Source organism: Verruconis gallopava (genome assembly GCF_000836295.1).
Source record: "Verruconis gallopava strain CBS 43764 unplaced genomic scaffold supercont1.12, whole genome shotgun sequence".
Taxonomy (NCBI): Eukaryota; Fungi; Ascomycota; class Dothideomycetes; order Venturiales; family Sympoventuriaceae; genus Verruconis; species Verruconis gallopava.
Window position 1 is genome coordinate 163,787 of NW_015622148.1, and position 17,448 is coordinate 181,234.

General features: G+C 47.4%; 4 protein-coding genes across 5 annotated transcripts; all 4 read left to right on the forward strand.

Annotated features, from left to right (window-relative positions):
- Positions 1–500: 500 nt before the first annotated feature.
- On the forward strand, positions 501–3,950 carry PV09_04278. Of its 2 annotated transcripts, XM_016357601.1 has the most exons (4): positions 501–777; positions 870–1,011; positions 1,091–3,081; positions 3,147–3,950. In XM_016357601.1, the coding sequence occupies exons 2-4, from the start codon at positions 985–987 to the stop codon at positions 3,292–3,294; spliced, it is 2,166 nt and encodes a 721-aa protein (XP_016214393.1). In that variant the 5' UTR covers positions 501–777; positions 870–984; the 3' UTR covers positions 3,295–3,950. The 2 variants fall into 2 exon arrangements, with proteins under 2 accessions (XP_016214393.1, XP_016214392.1); XM_016357600.1 differs by having other exon boundaries at positions 501–1,011.
- Positions 3,951–7,028: 3,078 nt separating this feature from the next.
- On the forward strand, positions 7,029–8,082 carry PV09_04279 (uncharacterized protein; the record flags this gene model as incomplete). Its single annotated transcript, XM_016357602.1, has 3 exons — positions 7,029–7,343; positions 7,393–7,552; positions 7,607–8,082. 3 exons carry the CDS (start codon positions 7,029–7,031, stop codon positions 8,080–8,082), a joined length of 951 nt encoding a protein of 316 aa, XP_016214394.1.
- Positions 8,083–12,650: 4,568 nt separating this feature from the next.
- On the forward strand, positions 12,651–15,048 carry PV09_04280 (uncharacterized protein; the record flags this gene model as incomplete). The annotated part of the gene is made up of 11 exons (XM_016357603.1): positions 12,651–12,848; positions 12,900–12,933; positions 12,983–13,082; positions 13,138–13,422; positions 13,614–13,798; positions 13,843–13,935; positions 13,981–14,087; positions 14,144–14,218; positions 14,272–14,436; positions 14,486–14,627; positions 14,678–15,048. The coding sequence occupies 11 exons, from the start codon at positions 12,651–12,653 to the stop codon at positions 15,046–15,048; spliced, it is 1,755 nt and encodes a 584-aa protein (XP_016214395.1).
- Positions 15,049–15,309: 261 nt separating this feature from the next.
- Positions 15,310–16,518, forward strand: PV09_04281 (uncharacterized protein; the record flags this gene model as incomplete). The annotated part of the gene is made up of 3 exons (XM_016357604.1): positions 15,310–15,457; positions 15,523–16,102; positions 16,161–16,518. The coding sequence occupies 3 exons, from the start codon at positions 15,310–15,312 to the stop codon at positions 16,516–16,518; spliced, it is 1,086 nt and encodes a 361-aa protein (XP_016214396.1).
- Between the last annotated feature and the right edge of the window lie 930 nt (positions 16,519–17,448).

Genomic DNA, 17,448 nt, shown 5'->3' on the forward strand with positions numbered 1-17,448 from the left:
ACGGTCAAAGAGGGAAAGGCGCATGGGGCTGTACTCTTGAAATAGAAGGCGCCATTGCCGATTTATTGGGGTAAGCGGGAAAGCGGTGGGGCTTTGGCCGGGGCGATCGTGCGTGATTAGCGCATCGTCTCAGCGGGCAAGCGCAGGCCGCACCGGCAGTTAGTGGGCAGGTGCGAGGCGGTCATGAGAGGCGCAAAGCAGTCGCGATGGGTTTCTGTACACTTGCGCACGTGCAGGAAGGCGCTTGTCTGAGGAAACCTCTGCACATCTTAGGGGGAGTATGCTCGGCGCCACCTCACGCAGACGGCGATGAGACAGCGATTTTCACTTTGATTAGATCGAGGTGTCATGAGAAGGGGCCAGAAAACATTGTTTGCGGGTGGTGGGCTGGGTGGTGTCGAACGTGAGTGGCCGGACCGGGTTGCCGGTGCAACGACACGGCCTTTTGGGCTTTCGAGAGCAGTAGGGAGAGGCGCAGCCCTGCCACTTCTGAGCAGGGAACATCATCACCACCACTCCACCCTGCCTCTTTCCACCCGATCCGTCTTTTCTCATGACAGTCACACACACTCTCGTTAAGGTGAATCTCTCTCGAAGAGCAAGCGAAAAAGAGAGAATAAGTTTATGTCTAACTCCAGCATTCACTTGATTGCACGTACACTCTCGCTCTGATTTGCTTACTGCGTTCCGCAACCGACCAAGAGGAGGATCAGCCGCTGGCCTGAAACGCGAGAGCAAGACCTCCAATTAGCCCTTACCCTCTTTTCTCCCGCACTGGTCTGTCGCCTCTCCACAGTTGCTTCGCTGCCTCTCCCGCACATTCTCTTCGCCTGTGTCACTCTCGCCGCGGAAGGCTGACCAGTCAAAAGGAATTGATACAACGTGAATAGGTTTGCTGGACGGTCGCTGTTACTCGTTGCTGCACCCTGACAAAAACCTCGTCTGACGTCTCCACGCCGGTTAAACAGAAGCGAGGAGGCCGACATGTCAGGAGGCTACAATCCTTACAACGTAAGACTCCTTGAACACGTACATGAGACTATTTGTATGGTCGCATACGATTTCTCCAGATGCTCATCGTTACTTCCAGACCTCGTTCGGCGGCTCGCAGCTGCAGCAAGAAAACGACCCCTATGCCTCTCCTCCTCCACCTCCCATACACCGGCAATTGCAGCCGAGCATGCACGCAGATTCGAATTTCCACCGAATGCAAAACGAACGACGGTTTGGAACCTCGTCACAGCAACAACCATACAGCAATGCACCCGGGAGCCCGCCTCGGAAGCCTGTTGCCTCACCCATAAATAGAGACGATTCGCCCTCACCTCCCATGCATTTTGCGGGTGTATTACCTGCGTACCCGCCACCTGCCTCAAGAAGCCCCCCACAAGCACGACGGCCGTCACCACCGAGGCAAAACCAGTATGCAAACAGCGACTATAGTCCGACTATGGGAGGCGCGGCGGGAGGAGTGGGAGCTGCATTGGCTGAGGGTATTGCGAACGATCGGGCGTTCTCCCAACCAGGCAACGCGAGTCAATATGCACTCATGGCCGAAAGCAATCCTTACATGAACTCGATGGATCATGAATATGACAATTCCGCCCCATACAGGCACGATATCCGCTCCCATGACTCGTATGGCTCGGAAGCCCCGCTGGCCGCCGCTGCAGTTGCACCTAGTATCTCTACGCCGAGTCACTCTGACTCGAGGAGCTTCGCGCAATACCAGGACTATTCACCTACGCCTAGCAGACATCTATACCCAAATCAGTACCAAGATCAATCAATACCGATGTCACGATCCCACGAGCAGATGGTATCAGCTGCTGCGATTAACCCGAACGATATACTCGACGATGACGATGATTTCCCTGTACAGCCGAAACGTGCCTCACGTCTCAATTTGCCATTTAATAGAAGTAATCCGTCACGAGTTAATGCGGTTGGTGGTGCTGGCATAGGCGCAGGGGCCATAGGTGACGACGTAGCCGGCGGCTTCAACAGAGATCCCAGCGGCAACTACAGCTCAATACCTGCAAACCGGCCTGGCGGGCTTGACGAGAAGAACGTGTGGCTAGCGGACAATAGCAAAGACAGCAGAAAGTGGAAGAAAATAGGATTCATCGTTGTTGGTCTTTTGATCATCGCCGGTATTGTTGTTGGTACAGTTGTCGGCGTCTTACGCCAGAACAAGGACAGCAGCAATTCACAGTCAAGCAGCTCGCAATCTGCGGCTGCGGATGACGCCTCCGGTGATCTGTCCAAGAACTCGGCCGAGATTCAGAAACTAATGAACAACCCCGATCTGCACAAAGTCTTTTCTGGTTTCGCATACACGCCCTTGGGGGCGCAATACCCAGCGTGTTTAACCAACCCACCAAGCCAGAACAATGTCACACGCGACATGGCTGTGCTCAGCCAACTGACCAACGTGGTACGGTTGTATGGTACAGACTGCAACCAAACGGAAATGGTGCTCCACGCCATCGATCGCCTACAACTTACTGACATGAAAATATGGCTAGGGGTTTGGCTTGATAATAATGACACAACCAATACACGTCAGATCAACCAGATGTGGAGCGTCCTGGATCAATACGGTCCTGACAACATGAAGGGTGTAGTCGTTGGAAATGAGGTTTTGTTCCGCAAAGACCTCACCGCTGCCCAGCTTGGCACCTATCTCTCCCAGACAAAGGCAAATTTGACAGCGCGAAACATCAACTTGCCTGTCGCCACATCCGACCTTGGCGACAACTGGACGGCAGAGCTAGCTTCGGAGGTTGACGTTGTCATGTCCAATATTCACCCCTTTTTTGGTGGCGTTCCCATCGACCAGGCTGCGGGATGGACATACACTTTCTGGCAAGATCACGATGTCGCAGTCACGAAGGGCATGACCGGCAAAACGCACATAATTTCAGAGTTCGGGTGGCCATCGGCGGGTGGCAACGACTGCGGTGACGGCGCGAACTGCGCAACCAGCACTCAGGGTGCTGTGGCATCAATTCCAAATATGAATACGCTAATGAACGATTGGGTGTGTCAGGCAATGGCTAACGGGACAGACTACTTTTGGTAAGTTGATCCAACAGCTAAGGAGACATGTTACCATTTGACGCTTGCTAATGGATGCCACGTAGGTTTGAGGCATTTGACGAGCCGTGGAAGATCCAGTTCAACACGGCAAATGAGAATTGGGAAGATAAGTGGGGATTAATGGACGTCAACCGCAATTTGAAGAAGGGGCTCATCATCCCGGACTGTGGTGGAAAGACTGTTGGTTCATAAGGAGAGAAGTGGAAGGAAACAAAACCGAAGAGTCGCACGTTTCGAATGAGATTTGCGTACCTTCCGTTCTTATATTTGGCTATGACGGCATTACGTGGAGACATGAACGATACGCTACTCGACAGGTACTCTACTAAGAGCGCCTCGCATCGATTTTACGACGTTTATACCCCATTTTTAGCGGTTCGATCTGACACTCCACCATACGTCTACGATCTTCTCGATCCAGCAGGATGTTTAAACAGAATTCATGGTGAGATGTATGCGCTTTTTTTCGTCTTCAGTGACGATTTCCAGGTATAGGAACTATTTGTACATATTACATATTGCTGCCGGCCGCCAGTATGAAATGAGAGTCTAGTCATTTGCCCGCGGCAGATCGTATGAAAGGGCTTTCGATTCACCACGCAGGATCAGAATTGTACGTTTGTGTGCATATATGAGTTGGGTCATATTTGTTTGAGGGTAGAGATGAGGCATTGCATACTTATCTACATTTTCTCGATGCCTTGAAACAAGTATTCAAAAGCACAGATTCGGGACAGTCTTTGCTGTCAAATGCTATCTACGACTGCTATATAGTAACGAAATTGGGATGGCCTCATCTTTGATGCCATCAGCATAAAGACGTTGGAAACCTGTTTCACAAATCTGACACCAATTTATACATATACGCTGAGCCTACATGCTCGAACTCAGTCTGACCTTTGCGAGACGTCAAGGTTCTGTCGTATTCACTTCTTTATGGCGCTTCGTTGCCGCATAGATATGGCTTTTGATTCTCATGTGATTTTTGAAACTACCAGTGACTTCATCCTCGACCTGAGATTTCCTGCCAGTTGTTTTGATAGCGCTGAAAATGCAGTGCCGTCGCTCTCGACACTTTTTGCACCCAATGCCGCCGTTAGGTGTAACACAGCCCTCGCCGAATCCAAGACTTGTCGCCGCACTGGAACATTCAGAAGCTCAAGGCCTTGTCAGACCAAAGCTAGCGGCAAGAATGCATGGTGGTGTTTCGAGGAAAATCTAACGTAGTATGGTAGAATCTCTGGAATGATATGGGCCCCTAGTTTGTGCTTCAGAGCCAGCAGTGGGTCAGGCCCGAAGAGTCCATTGGACAGCCCATCGTATAAGTGGGTTGAACGGCGACAGGCGATTGCGATGACTTCAAATTCTATTTCGAGTCTGCTCCTTTCCGCGAACAGCCGCAGTACTGTCGGATGTGTAAATGCGCAAATGCGTCATTTTGCGCGGGAAAATAACATCGAGAAACGTTAAAAGATTCTGCAACGATATAAGCCAGCGATGTGATGGCGACGCCTGAATTCTGGAAAGGGATCCGGGGACAATGTTCATTCAGCCCGGAAATCGAGAGGAGCGGTCTGACTGTTCTTTTCCAACCTTATTCTTTCTTTTTTTTTAAAAAAAATGAGCTTATAATATGACATTGAAAGCTGCCCGTTTTGCTACAGTTGGGTGAGTACGGACTTGGGAAGATGTTTGGCCAAAGGGCTGTGCATCCGTTGTTCAACCCAGAAGGTCGGATGGGACATCGAGACCAAAAACTGGGGGTGATTGGCGACGCGATCTATGTCCTTCGAACCCTTTTGCACATACAACATATCCAGGGGATTAATAATTGCATCCGTTATCGCAGGCAGGGAATTTGCCAAACCTTTTACCTTTCTGGTGGACCAGAGAAGATATGATCGGAACTACAAACACTGACCCGCAACAATGCCCACGAAGGGATCTGTTCAGCTGAATCGGACCCTCATTCAGGCCATTTATAGTCCTCAAGGGGTGGCGTGGTCGGCCAACCCCTCAAGAATGGGAAGGCCTCTGCAAGTTCTGGCCCATTTGTCCAGTTATTCAATTTCAGAATGTGACGAACAAACTGCGGATTCAGCGTCATTTGCTTCGAGCCTTGCTTTGCCATGAACATGTCACGGTCTGCGTAAGGCCAATTGATCGAAGAATGTGTTGTGACCTTCTTAAAGACTTCGTAGTCGAAGATTTCGTAGTTCTGGATGATGCGATCACGAGCTTGCGGCCACGGAACAGTATCAATCCAGGCAGGGTGGGGGGTTGTTCTCTGAATGACGGTCGGTCTGAGGAACTCTGGCAGGTGGCTAAAGCTTTCTTCCGTCGGATTGACCAACCATCGCAGAAGATGAGCAACCGTATAGTGAAAGGCGACTTTACGGGGGAAGTTCACAACCGGCGTGGTGACGGTATACTTCCCTATCGCCGCAGCTAGAGGATTGGTGCTTTGGTCGTTTTCAACGTCGCGATTTAACAACGACGAAACACTTGGGAAGGACGGGTGGGAAAGCTCACTATGGAAGTCGCCCTGTTTGCTCTTCCATTGCCGTCCAAGAGCAGTGACTTCAAGTAAGACCTTGTCCAGCTCATTTGTCGGGCCAATGTTCAGCGGCAGCGCTTTCCATGCTGGTAAGTTTGTGCTAGGCTGTTGATAGATACAGCCTCTGACGCTCTCCTGGTGATTTGCATTCTGGATTTTGGTTTGAGGATCATGAGATTCTGGTGACATGTAATACTCTGTTGAGGATCCCGCCGGGACAATCGAGCTCTCCCCGATATTCAGCGGAACGAAGGGTTGATTATAGCAGTCAATTGCCATTTGGCCCTGCCAGTCGTCGGGTGACAAAAGATTCACCCAGGCGCCGTCACCGAATTCAACGGGCAGATTGAGCACACATGCACCGTTCAAGCCATCAAAAGTGCAGCTAACATCCGGAAGCTCGTAGGCCAGTTCGTCAGATGGTGCGACAGTCGCTTTCAGGACCTTGCAATCCGTCAATGAAGCTGCTGTATCGATTATACTCTGTTCCTTGTGTTTTTGTTCCCTGGGGACGGCATTTTTCGGGTCCTCGATTTCTGTTGATGAACCATTGATCATGGTAGAAATCCATTCCAGAGCATTTCGCACAGCAGTCTCTCTCCGCTTGTAGGATTTCAGTTCCTCTCTTGCGGCATCCAGCTCTGCAGTAAGCTGCCTGTTCACTGCTTGCAATTCATCCAACTTTCTCCGTTTTCTTATTCTTGAATATTGCTGATTAACACGATCATTAAAGCGCTTGATTGCGAGCTCCTCATGGCTCATGGCAGATACTAACTTTCGTGTTGACATGTTGGATGGCCGATATGGCTTCTCTGACTGATTGTTTCGTGCTTGTCATGCCAGAATCTGGGGGAGAAGAATATACTAAACTGACATTGCGGAGAAACTGTGGAGATGGATACCCAATGCATGGAATGGAGAAATGCGCTAAACTGACAGGCGCCAATAATATCTGCAGCATTTTGCCAAATCGACATTGAAGAGGGTCCGTGTAGTTTCGGCGTGGAAATACTTATCCAGCCTCTCTAGACCATTTTTGGAGCAATCGCATGGAGACATGCTATCAGCTTGGCCACATTTCGAAGAATAGGCCGGTTACAAGCAGAAACTGTCAAAAAGTTCCGATTTTTGAAGATCTCATGCGGAGAGGAAAGCTATACTGACATAATGCACATGCGGGATCTCGAAGCACCAAGCCGCCATGCTCTCGCGCAATTACGGCAGAAATAGATTTAGACTCTAATAAAACACAGTAAAATAAAGGGATCAAATTTGATCGCTACTTTGCATCGGCTGCTGCTCGTTGTATATACAAATTCTCTTTTGAAACAGCTTTTCGCGACTTGTGTTCGAAATTACACCACCAACAATGACCGTCACAACATTGCTTGAGCATGTCACAGAGCAGTCCATTGAGATTGGATCTTTGAACCAGGTCGTAAATCCAGAGTCGAACTCGAATGACATCCTGCCAGCACAAATAAAGGAGCCTGCAACAGATGAAAAGCTTTCTGAGGCTGAAAACAGAAATCTAGACTTTTCTTCAGAGTCCTTACCTGCGCCACCAGTCTTTTCAGACAAATATGAAGAACGGGCCTATCTCAAATCACGCTTGACGTTAGGATTCAGAGTTTTCGCCAAGCTTGGATTTGATTGTGGTATAGCAGGTCACATCACATTAAGGGTAATGCAATATCTCTTAACGCAAGACGTAAGCTAATCGTCAATTCAAGGATCCAGTTGACCCAACATCGTTCTGGCTCAATCCGTTTGGAAGACCATGGCCAACGCTTGAGAGTAAGGACCTGATTCGAGTAGACGCCAATGGCAATGTTGTTGAGCATGGGGCATACAAAACATTGAATAAGGCAGCATATATGATTCACCACGCTGGTAAGATGAAGTCCTCTATTCGAGAAACGAAGACGTAGTTGACTTTGAAGTCAGTTCACGTTGCACGGCCTGATATCAACTGTGTTGCACACGCCCATAGTACATTTGGCAAGGCTTTCTGTGCATTGGGTCGCAACTTGGACATTCTCAGTCAAGATGCCTGCGTTTTCTGGAACGACATTGCTCATTATTCCTCCTTCCGTGGAGCAGTGCTTGGTCCAGATGAGGGGCAAGAGATCGCCAAGGCATTAGGACACCGCAAGGCAGCATTGTTGCAGAACCACGGGCTCTTGACATGCGGCAAGACAATAGAAGCGTGTGTATGGTGGTTTATGTCGCTTGAGAACTGCTGCCAAGTTCAGCTGCTTGCCGATGCGGCTGCGGCAGGTACTGGGACACAAACGGTCAAGGTCAATGAGAGTGATGCCGAATATACCTGGAGAGTGGCTGGCGCCGATCACGTTGGCTACATGAGTGCTTTGCCAATGTTCGAACTTGTTGAGGCTGCTAGTCGAAGCTATTGTTTCTAACAATGATGGTCTTGAAGCTGAAATTAGATTAATAATGCTAAACTTTCTTGCATGTGTTTTCCGGCACTGTCTTCACTTGGTACGCAACTTTAGATGGGCATGAGCCGAGCCTACTTTAGCGGCATCTTGTTATTACCAGCAAGCCATTGGTCGTTACTTTTCCGGCCTTGTGCGGAGAAATGTTGCTAAACTGACACCTGCATTAGTTTACATATTTGGTGCTGCACCGAGTAACCGAATATCTTCAAACAAAAAAAAAAAAAAAAAAAAAAAAAAAAAAAAAAAACCCAATGGCCATTGATTCCACTGTTCAGATGGAAAATGATATCAATTTCCGGCGGAATGTTCTCGTACGGCTCTCGGCACGAGGATGTCAATTATGTTCTCGAATTTATAGGCGTAGCAGCCTCGTGAATCGTCCTTTGTAAGCTCCTTTAAGTGATATTCACTGCTCGCTTCCAAAAATATTCAAATCTTTACCATCTAATAGGAGCTTGAAACTCCACAGCACACATCGAGTATATCGGATCTGGTCTGTCTGATGGGCTCCATGATGACTTTAGCTACTCCTCTCGAACATTTGCACTTTGGCAATGAATATCTCCAAAATGGCAAAATCCAGATGCCTAACGGCACAAAGCTGCATTCAAACAAGGCCATATGCGAGCAAACATCAACTTCTATCACAGCGGATCCACCCTATGGAAAAAGACTGATCGCTGAAACTGTCGATGATCTTGCAGCCCGAGAGCCCCAACGAATTTGGGCAACAATTCCTCTTGGAGTAGAGATCAGTGACGGATTTCGAGATGTGACCGTCAGACAACTGGCCAATGCGGTAAACGCCACTGCTTGGTGGCTCGAGAGCAAAATTGGCCGGAGCGATAACTTCGAGGTTATCGCTTATCTCGGCTTGTCTGATGTGCGATATGCGATCTTATTCTTCGCAGCAGTTAAATGCGGCTACGTGGTACGTAAAGCTCGCCCTAATATTTTTCGTTAGACTGATGCCGAAGAGTTTATGGTTCCTTCTGTGAGAAACGCTGAGGCTGGACATCTGCACGTTTTAGAGAATGCAAGCTGCACGAAACTCTTCCATTCCCGTGAGTTTGCAAGCACGGCTTTCCAGCTCAAATCCCAAAAACCAGAGTTGCAAACGTTCGAACTGGCTTCACTAAACGATATGTTGGAGGCACCATCAAAGCCTTACCCCTACACAAAGCAATGGGTCTCATCCTGGAAAGAGCCGGTAATAATTGCCCATTCATCTGGATCAACAGGTACAACTTTCTCTATGCGAAAATTCATTAGTGGCTAAGCAGATTCTTTTTAAGGTTTTCCAAAGCAAATTACAATAACGAATGGCGTTTTCTCTGTTTACGACAGCTTACGCTTCATTCCAAAGGTTCCTGGCCGCCGAAATCAGGATAACGCAATGTACAACTTTCCTGGTGGCGGTCGATTTTACAACCCTTATCCTCCTTTTCACGTATGTAAAACCTTACTTAGAATTTGCAGTCGCTAAAATTATTCCTTTAGCTTGCAGGCCTGTTTGCTATGACATATGTTCCGCTTTTCTATACTTGTACCGTACTCATGGGTCCACCAGAAAAACCGCCAAACGGCCAGATGCTCAGCGACATGCTCAAGGCTGTTAAAACTCGGGCTGCCTGGTGTCCTCCAACAGTGATTGAACAACTTCTAGAGATTCCGGGTGGGTTTGAGCAAGCCGCAGAACTTGACTTTATCATGTACACAGGAGGCCCACTTGCCAGAGCCGCTGGTGATAAGCTAAGTCAAGTGACAGATATCTGTCAGCTATATGGATCAACCGAAACAGGCACCCAGGTGACATTGGTTCCCGATCGCGAATCATGGCAATGGTTCGAATGGCACCCTTATCTCAAGAATGAAATGGTACCGATGGGTGACGGCACATTCGAGATGGTCATTCACAGAAACCCAGATCTGCTATTCTTTAGGCAGATATATCATACCTTCCCTGAATTAGAAACATACCGTACAAATGACCTTTTTGTGCAACATCCAGAGAAGCCACATCTGTGGCGCTTTCATGGCAGACGCGATGATGTGATTGTCCTAGCTAACGGAGAGAAATTTAATCCAGTTATAATGGAAGGTATCATTACTGGTGACCCACTGGTACGTGGGGCTTTGATTGTTGGAATGGCTCGAGCTCAAGCTGCTCTTATTGTCGAACCTGTAGAGGGCCATGGGCTGTCGGACAATGATTTCATTAGCAGGATTTGGCCAACTGTGCAGAAAGCCAACGCTGAAGGACCAGGACACGGGCGCATTTACCCTTCCAAAATTATGATTGCAAGCTCGGACAAACCGTTTATAAGAGCTGGCAAAGGCACTGTTATCCGTGGTCGAAACATTCTGCAGTTCGAGACTGAAATTGAAGCTTTGTACGAAGAAAAACTTGAATCTAGGAGAGGTGTTCCAGAGTTGAAGCTACCCATCAACAAGGAAACTATTCGGGACTTCATCAGCGGCTACGTTTCGGAGATGTTCAGCAGCAAAGGCAAACTCCCGCATGATGCCGATTTCTTCAATGCAGGCATTGATTCTCTTCAAACGACGGAATTCGCAGCTCAGATCAAGTCATGGATTGGTACGAACCAAGAAGCCGTGAAACGTGTCGAAGTCAATCCAAAAACGATATACGACAACTCCTCCATTGATAAGCTCACAGCTTATCTGCATGCAACTTTGAACCAAACTTCTAAGGCTGGCACAGCACAGTATACAAGGCGTCGAGATGAACGTATTGAATCAATAATAGCAAAATACACCTCTAAACTATCCAGAAGTATCTCAGTTATCTTGACCGGTTCCACTGGCTCGCTTGGCACACACATCCTGAAGGCCCTTCTTCGCGACAACCGCGTCTCAACAGTTTTCTGTCTAAATCGCTCCGCTAATGCCGAAAGCCGGCAACGTGAGATTCTTTCTCAGCACGGCGAAGTAAATTTGCTCCCAAAGATTGCTGTCAAGTCCCGATTCTTCCGAGCTGCCTTCGGGGACACGGACTTTGGACTATCACGAGATATCTTTACAATGCTACAGGAAAACTGCGACGTTATCATACACAATGCTTGGGCTGTGAATTTCAACCAAGGATTGGAGTCCTTCGAAGCAACGCATATTCAAGGTGTGCGCAATTTCATTGATTTCTGCTTGGGAAGTGAACGAAAACCCCATCTTGCATTTGTTTCTTCAGTATCTGCAGTTCAAAATTGGGGTACAATGAATGGAAAGGAAAAACCCGTTCCCGAGCGCGTTGTCTATGATTCATCTGTATCCCTAGAGATGGGTTATGGAGAATCCAAGTATGTGTCTGAGCGCATTCTAGCTACAGCCGTAGAGAGCGGTGTCAGCGGCAGCATATTGCGTGTTGGCCAGATCGGTGGCCCTCTGTCCCTCACAGCCGGTGATTGGAACAAGAATGAATGGTTTCCAACACTTCTGAAAACTTCTAAGGAACTTGGGGTTATCCCAAATCTTCTCGGAACCATAGACTGGATTCCGATAGACACCTTGGCTGACATTTTCCTCGACATTCTCCACGAACTACACGAAAACAACAAATCCCAAGTTTTCAACCTTGTCAACCCTCATAAGACACAATGGTCTGAATTGCTGCCTGTTATTGTCGATCGATGGAAGATTACCCCAGTGCCATTCCCGGAATGGACTGCAAAGCTTGTAGAGATTGAGGCTTCCGGGAAGGCCGATCTCAAGGCGATGCCTGCTTTAAAGGTCTTAGATTTCTTCCTTGGCATGGAAGCTGATCTCCAAAAAACTGGGAACCGCAGCCTCGAGTTTGTCACTGAGAATGGCTGTCGCGTAAGCAAGACAATGGCAGATCTGCGCCCCATTGACGCAGAAGCCATGAAAACGTGGCTAGATCAATGGAACTTTTGAAAGAAAAAAACAAGTTGGATTAGCAGCTATTGTCTTCTCCGCCAGTTTGAACAAATTAATCTGTCTCTTTACGTGGCTGTATCATTTTAACCTGCCTTCATTCAAAATTTGATTCCAAGATTACAAGCCCTCTTACCGTTAACCTATCTTTCATGAATCGAATTGACCAGATCTGGAATCCCTTCCGTTGTATTTTTGACGCATTGACAACTGAAGATGTGCCCGCATGCCAAGGTTTCGGTCCTTGATGAGTTGTTGTACCGACGTTCCCCGCAAAATGCTAATAACACTAAACTGACAACCGTTGGATAGGATGTCAGTATAGCTTGAAAAATGCTCACGCTAAACCTCTCAAAACATGTGGGGTTCCAATCTGTAATCCGGGGACGCATTAGCGATCTTTTTGGACAACGTCAAAGCTTGCGATACGATTATTGCTACATCCGCACTGGACAATCTTTTCCTGAGTAGAGTCACCGAGTGTCAAGTTCAAATCTCTCTTTATATATTCTGGGTCCCCTGGCCAGTCTCACGACTATGTGCTTTTCTTTACTTATCATTATATCCTTCAATTCAAACCTTTCAAACGAGGTTGTGTTGCCGTAGACATTGACAGCATGGCAAATAACTCCGATCTTAAAAGTCAAACTGAGTTCCACGATCACGTAGTTCTATCAGAGGAAGAAGCTCCCAACTTGGTCGGTACAGCTGCAGAGGAAATCCAAAAAGGCTACTGGAAGAGTCCAAAGTTCTTAGGCTCCTGCTTGGCAATCATTTTGCTTGCAAATAACTTGTTCTGGGGATACGCAGTACCGGTTCGAACAGAAAGCCCATACTCGACAGGATAAACTACTGACTTCCATAAGGTCAATGTTTTGAACATTATCAATCAAGACATCGGTTCGATCTTCCAAAAAATAATTATGAGTTGTATGCTGATGAGATCAAGGGCCATCCCCAAACATCTATTTGGTCAGCCTGGTGAACACTTTAATCAAGGGCGTCTGCCTACTTTTAGTGGGATCAGTCAGCGATGCTGTCGGGCGACGGTACTTTCGTGACATATGCAAATCTCGAGCGCGCTCCAACTAACAAATTTCACAGCTACTTCATGATTGGGGCTCAGACGTTTAGCGTAATTGGCGCTGTACTATCCGCGACCTCAAGAAACGTAAATATGCTTATTGGAGCCAATGTTTTCATAGGCATGGCTGGCAGCGGACAGGTCCTGTACCCTCTGCTGTCACAAGAAATCGTCCCAAATAAGTATCGTGGTTGGAGCCAGGGAGTCATCACCCTATTGGTCCTTCCTTCAATTGGCTTTGGGCCAATTATTGGAGTAAGTGGACACATCGAAACACATGTACGTTGCACAGTGACTATATGGGTGTTCCTTTATAGACTGATGCAAAATCCTGCGATAACATCATAGATGTTTTCCTTTCGTGATTTATATTGAGCAATAGTTTGCTGACGAACAAACCAGCGTACAATGGTCGTGAATCTTCACTCCATTGGTGGTTGGAGGTCAGTTTATTAGCGAGCAGTTTTCGGTAACGATGCTGAATCCAACTTTCTAGGTGGTGTTACTGGCTCCATGGCATTGTTTCTGCGGTTTCGCTAGTCCTTTTCATTCTTTGCTATTTCCCTCCTGGCTTCCATCAACTTCAGTCACGCAAATCAAGGCTAGATCAGCTCCAGTCTATCGACTACTTTGGATTTATCCTGTATGCCGGAGGGCTCATTTGTCTTTTGCTTGGCCTTTGTAAGTCAAGAAATCACCTTTTAGAATTCAGCTGAATGTAGAAGCTTGGGGAGGGAAACAATATCCCTGGGGTAGCGCTAGAATCATTGTTTTATTGGTCATAGGTATTTTGGGATTGATAACATTTGTCCTATACGGTATGGAAATTCTTCGAAGAATTCGATGGCAACTGACCTGTGCAGAAAATTTTATGAAATTGGCACAGCCTCTCCTTCCAATGTCATTATTCAGAATTAGAAATTTTTGGATTGCAGTTGTTGTTGGCTCAGTCGGCCAAATGTCATTCTATGTGGGCTATACGTGTCCTGAAAAACACCATGTTGTTCAATCAGCTAACTTAAGAAGGCGATGAACGTTCTTTGGCCAATGCAAGTTACAAATCTCTTTACACAGGATATTAAGACCATAGGCTGGATGACAGTGAGATGATTTCCTTCACGAATTCAACCGACAAACTCAGCTGACTCGACCAGTGCACTACCGGTCTAGCTCTAACAATAGGAGAGATAATTACGGGACCTCTCTTCAAGAGATTCGGTAATGTTCGCTGGCAGATGGTTATTGGGTGTATCGGCCTCACCATTTTTGGAGGCGTTATGGCGCTTGGAAATGAGCATCGAAAAGCGTTTGCCATAGCTGTAAGCAACTCATCCTTTTAAACGTTTGGACGAACGCTCATGCATCCAGATCACGATATGCAATGGATTGTTTATAGGATGGGTCGAGCTTGTGGCAATTGTCGTAGCTGGACTAGTCGTTCCACCAGAACGAATTGGCACGGCTCAATCGTTTTTCGCATCAACACGTGCCGTATCAGGTACTATTGCAAGTGCGTACCTTCGTGGTGCTCTTAAAAGCAGAATCTCACGTTGATTTCAGGTAGCATTTACCTCGCCATCTACAATGGAGAGCTCAAGACCAATATGCCCCAACGGGTCACTTCGGCCGTACTCAAGGCTGGGCTTCCTGAAAATAGTGTTGCACAGCTTCTCTCAGCACTTTCAAACGGCACAAGTGCAGCTCTTAGTAAAGTGCCGGGGATCAACAACAACATAATCACTGCCGCGCGTGCTGGGCAGAAGAGTGCGTGGTCAGCTTCATTTAGCACCGTGTATCTCAGCACAATCGCTTTCGGCGCAACGGCGCTAATTGTGGCATGGTTTGCGACTGATATCAGTGAATACATGACCACTTTTGTGAATAAAAGAGTCGAGCAGTCGAAGTCGCGCGTTGAGACAGAGAAGGCATGATGTTCAAAATCAGAAACTCCTGGAGTTATCAAACTAAGCAAAATGCTTCAGCGAGGTCAGCAGATATGGCGGCAAACCTAGTAACAATATTTCAATGCAGTCGATTGCAGATACCAGAGATCATTGCATCGCCTAAGTTGTTCCGTTGGTGCGAGTTTCGGGATTGCAATGCCGAGTACATGCAGCTTGATATATTTGCGCCGTGTATATAAGGATGCATCTGATTCCTGAATGTGCCCCCTCTGTATTGATCGGAACAACATGACCGCAGAAACTGAGTACATCTTAATCATTTTACCGGTCTCTGAGCCCGTCGCATCTGTGGATGCGTTACGCCATAAATTCCCTCAGGCCAAAGTCGTCTATCATTTTGCACAAGCTCCTGCAAGCGGCGCATTCGATTCCGATAGTACGATACCAGTAGGGAAGTAATTCAGTGGCCACGACATCTGGTGCACAGTCTAATAATGTCAGAAATTTGGACAAATGTCACCATCTTGGTCACCTTGTTCCACGTACCGTCCAGTATCAAAGACGCCCCAAGATTGCGACTTGTACATCTAGCTTCTTCAGGTGTAAATCACTTGATTGGAACAGCAATCTACGACAATCCTTCGATATCTATCACGAGCTCTTCTGGTTGTGCAAGTCCCCAAATCGCGGAATGGGTTATGATGACAGCGTTGATTACGAATTGGGATTATCACTACCTGCATGAAAAGCAACAGAACCGACGATGGGTGCGAACTTCAAGCGGTAGAGACGCACACATGGTGCGTAATCTTGTCGGCCAAAAGCTTGGCATCGTGGGTTATGGCAGCATCGGCAGACAAGTGGCTCGCAATGCAAAAGCCATGGGAATGGTTGTTTTGGCATACACTGCAACCCCAAAAAGCACTCCCGAATCAAGACGAGATAGCGGATACATCGTTCCAGGCACCGGAGACCCTAGCGGCGAGATACCGTCCGCATGGTACCATGGTGGGGATAAAGCTAGCTTACATGAATTTCTCGCACAAGACCTTGACATGTTGGTTCTTTGCGTTCCATCCACGTAAGTGCATCATCGACACATGCTTCCAAGCTATGATTTGCCTAATAGGTGCGTGCAGAAAGGAGACGACGGGTTTGCTTGGTAAGACCGAATTGGAGATCTTATGCAGCAGTGGGCGAAAGCCGTTGTTGGCAAACGTTTCTCGGGGTACAGCGATAGAACAGGACGCTCTCGTTGAAGCACTCCGGAATGGATCTCTCCGAGGGGCTGCATTGGATGTTTCTGATCCAGAGCCACTGCCGTCTCATGACCCCCTTTGGGATGCTCATAATGTCATCATTCATCCTCATATTAGCGCGGGTGGAATGACAGATGTATATCTGGCTAGAGTTTTTGATGCTTTGAGTCAAAACATCTCAAAATTGCAAGGTGGAGAGAGGTTATTGAACCAGGTGAACAGAAAAGCAGGATATTAGTCATGACTCCGTTTCCCTGCACTTTCGTTAAATAAGGCCGAAACAAGTTTTAAAGGAATTTTTCTCGCCGAAACATCAAATTTGTCATCTCTTTCTTCAAGACGGAATCAGCTTCGAATCGTTGGCCACTTTGTTTAAATTGCAACAAGTTCTAGCTCCACCTCGCGCATGCTAGATTGAATTGACCATTTTTGAAAAGCTGGGCAAGAGGCTATCACAACATAATGATCTCGGCAGAAAAATAAATCCCTGAAGTTGTCTGGAAAGAGGTGCACCGTGGCGAATATAACGAAGGTTACGTGTGGAATCGAAGCCAACGAGGCTGCATACACGCCCTTGTCGATGTACTGCATTGTACCCATTTCGGTCAGACTAAGCCAGGGTGCGCTCAACGTCACCGAATACTTTCGCGAGCAAAATGTACAAACTTCCTACAGTCATGTTTAGTTCTGTAGAGCTGCTTGTTGTATCTATGATGCAGTTTCAGAAACGAACACGATTCCGGTTCTGTATTCATTGGCCTCAGGTCGAACTTCAAGCCTTGCTATGTAATGCTAATGGGGAGCTTTTCGTGCTGAGCCTCGCAGGCTGACGAGTCTTAAAGTTTGTTCGAAATCCCAATTTTGTTTTATAGCCCTAGAAGCATCTATCTTGCGCAGCTCCTCTCCGCCATATTGCAGTGGAGCTCGCCGAACTTCCCGAAGTTGTAACCTATGTCTTAGGCACTCCCGGGAGTAATGCCCACAGCTTAGTTCAGCCATAAGCTGTGACCTACCAAAATTAATTGGGCATTTGTGTGAAGAGAACCCAAAGAAGGAATTCTTTATGAGCAAAGCATATTTTCTCATATCAGGCATTGAAAAATTTTCCGTGATCGCAGGGCTCGCTGCAATGTCCTGGCGCTCATTAACTGGCTCGTGAAAGAGCTAA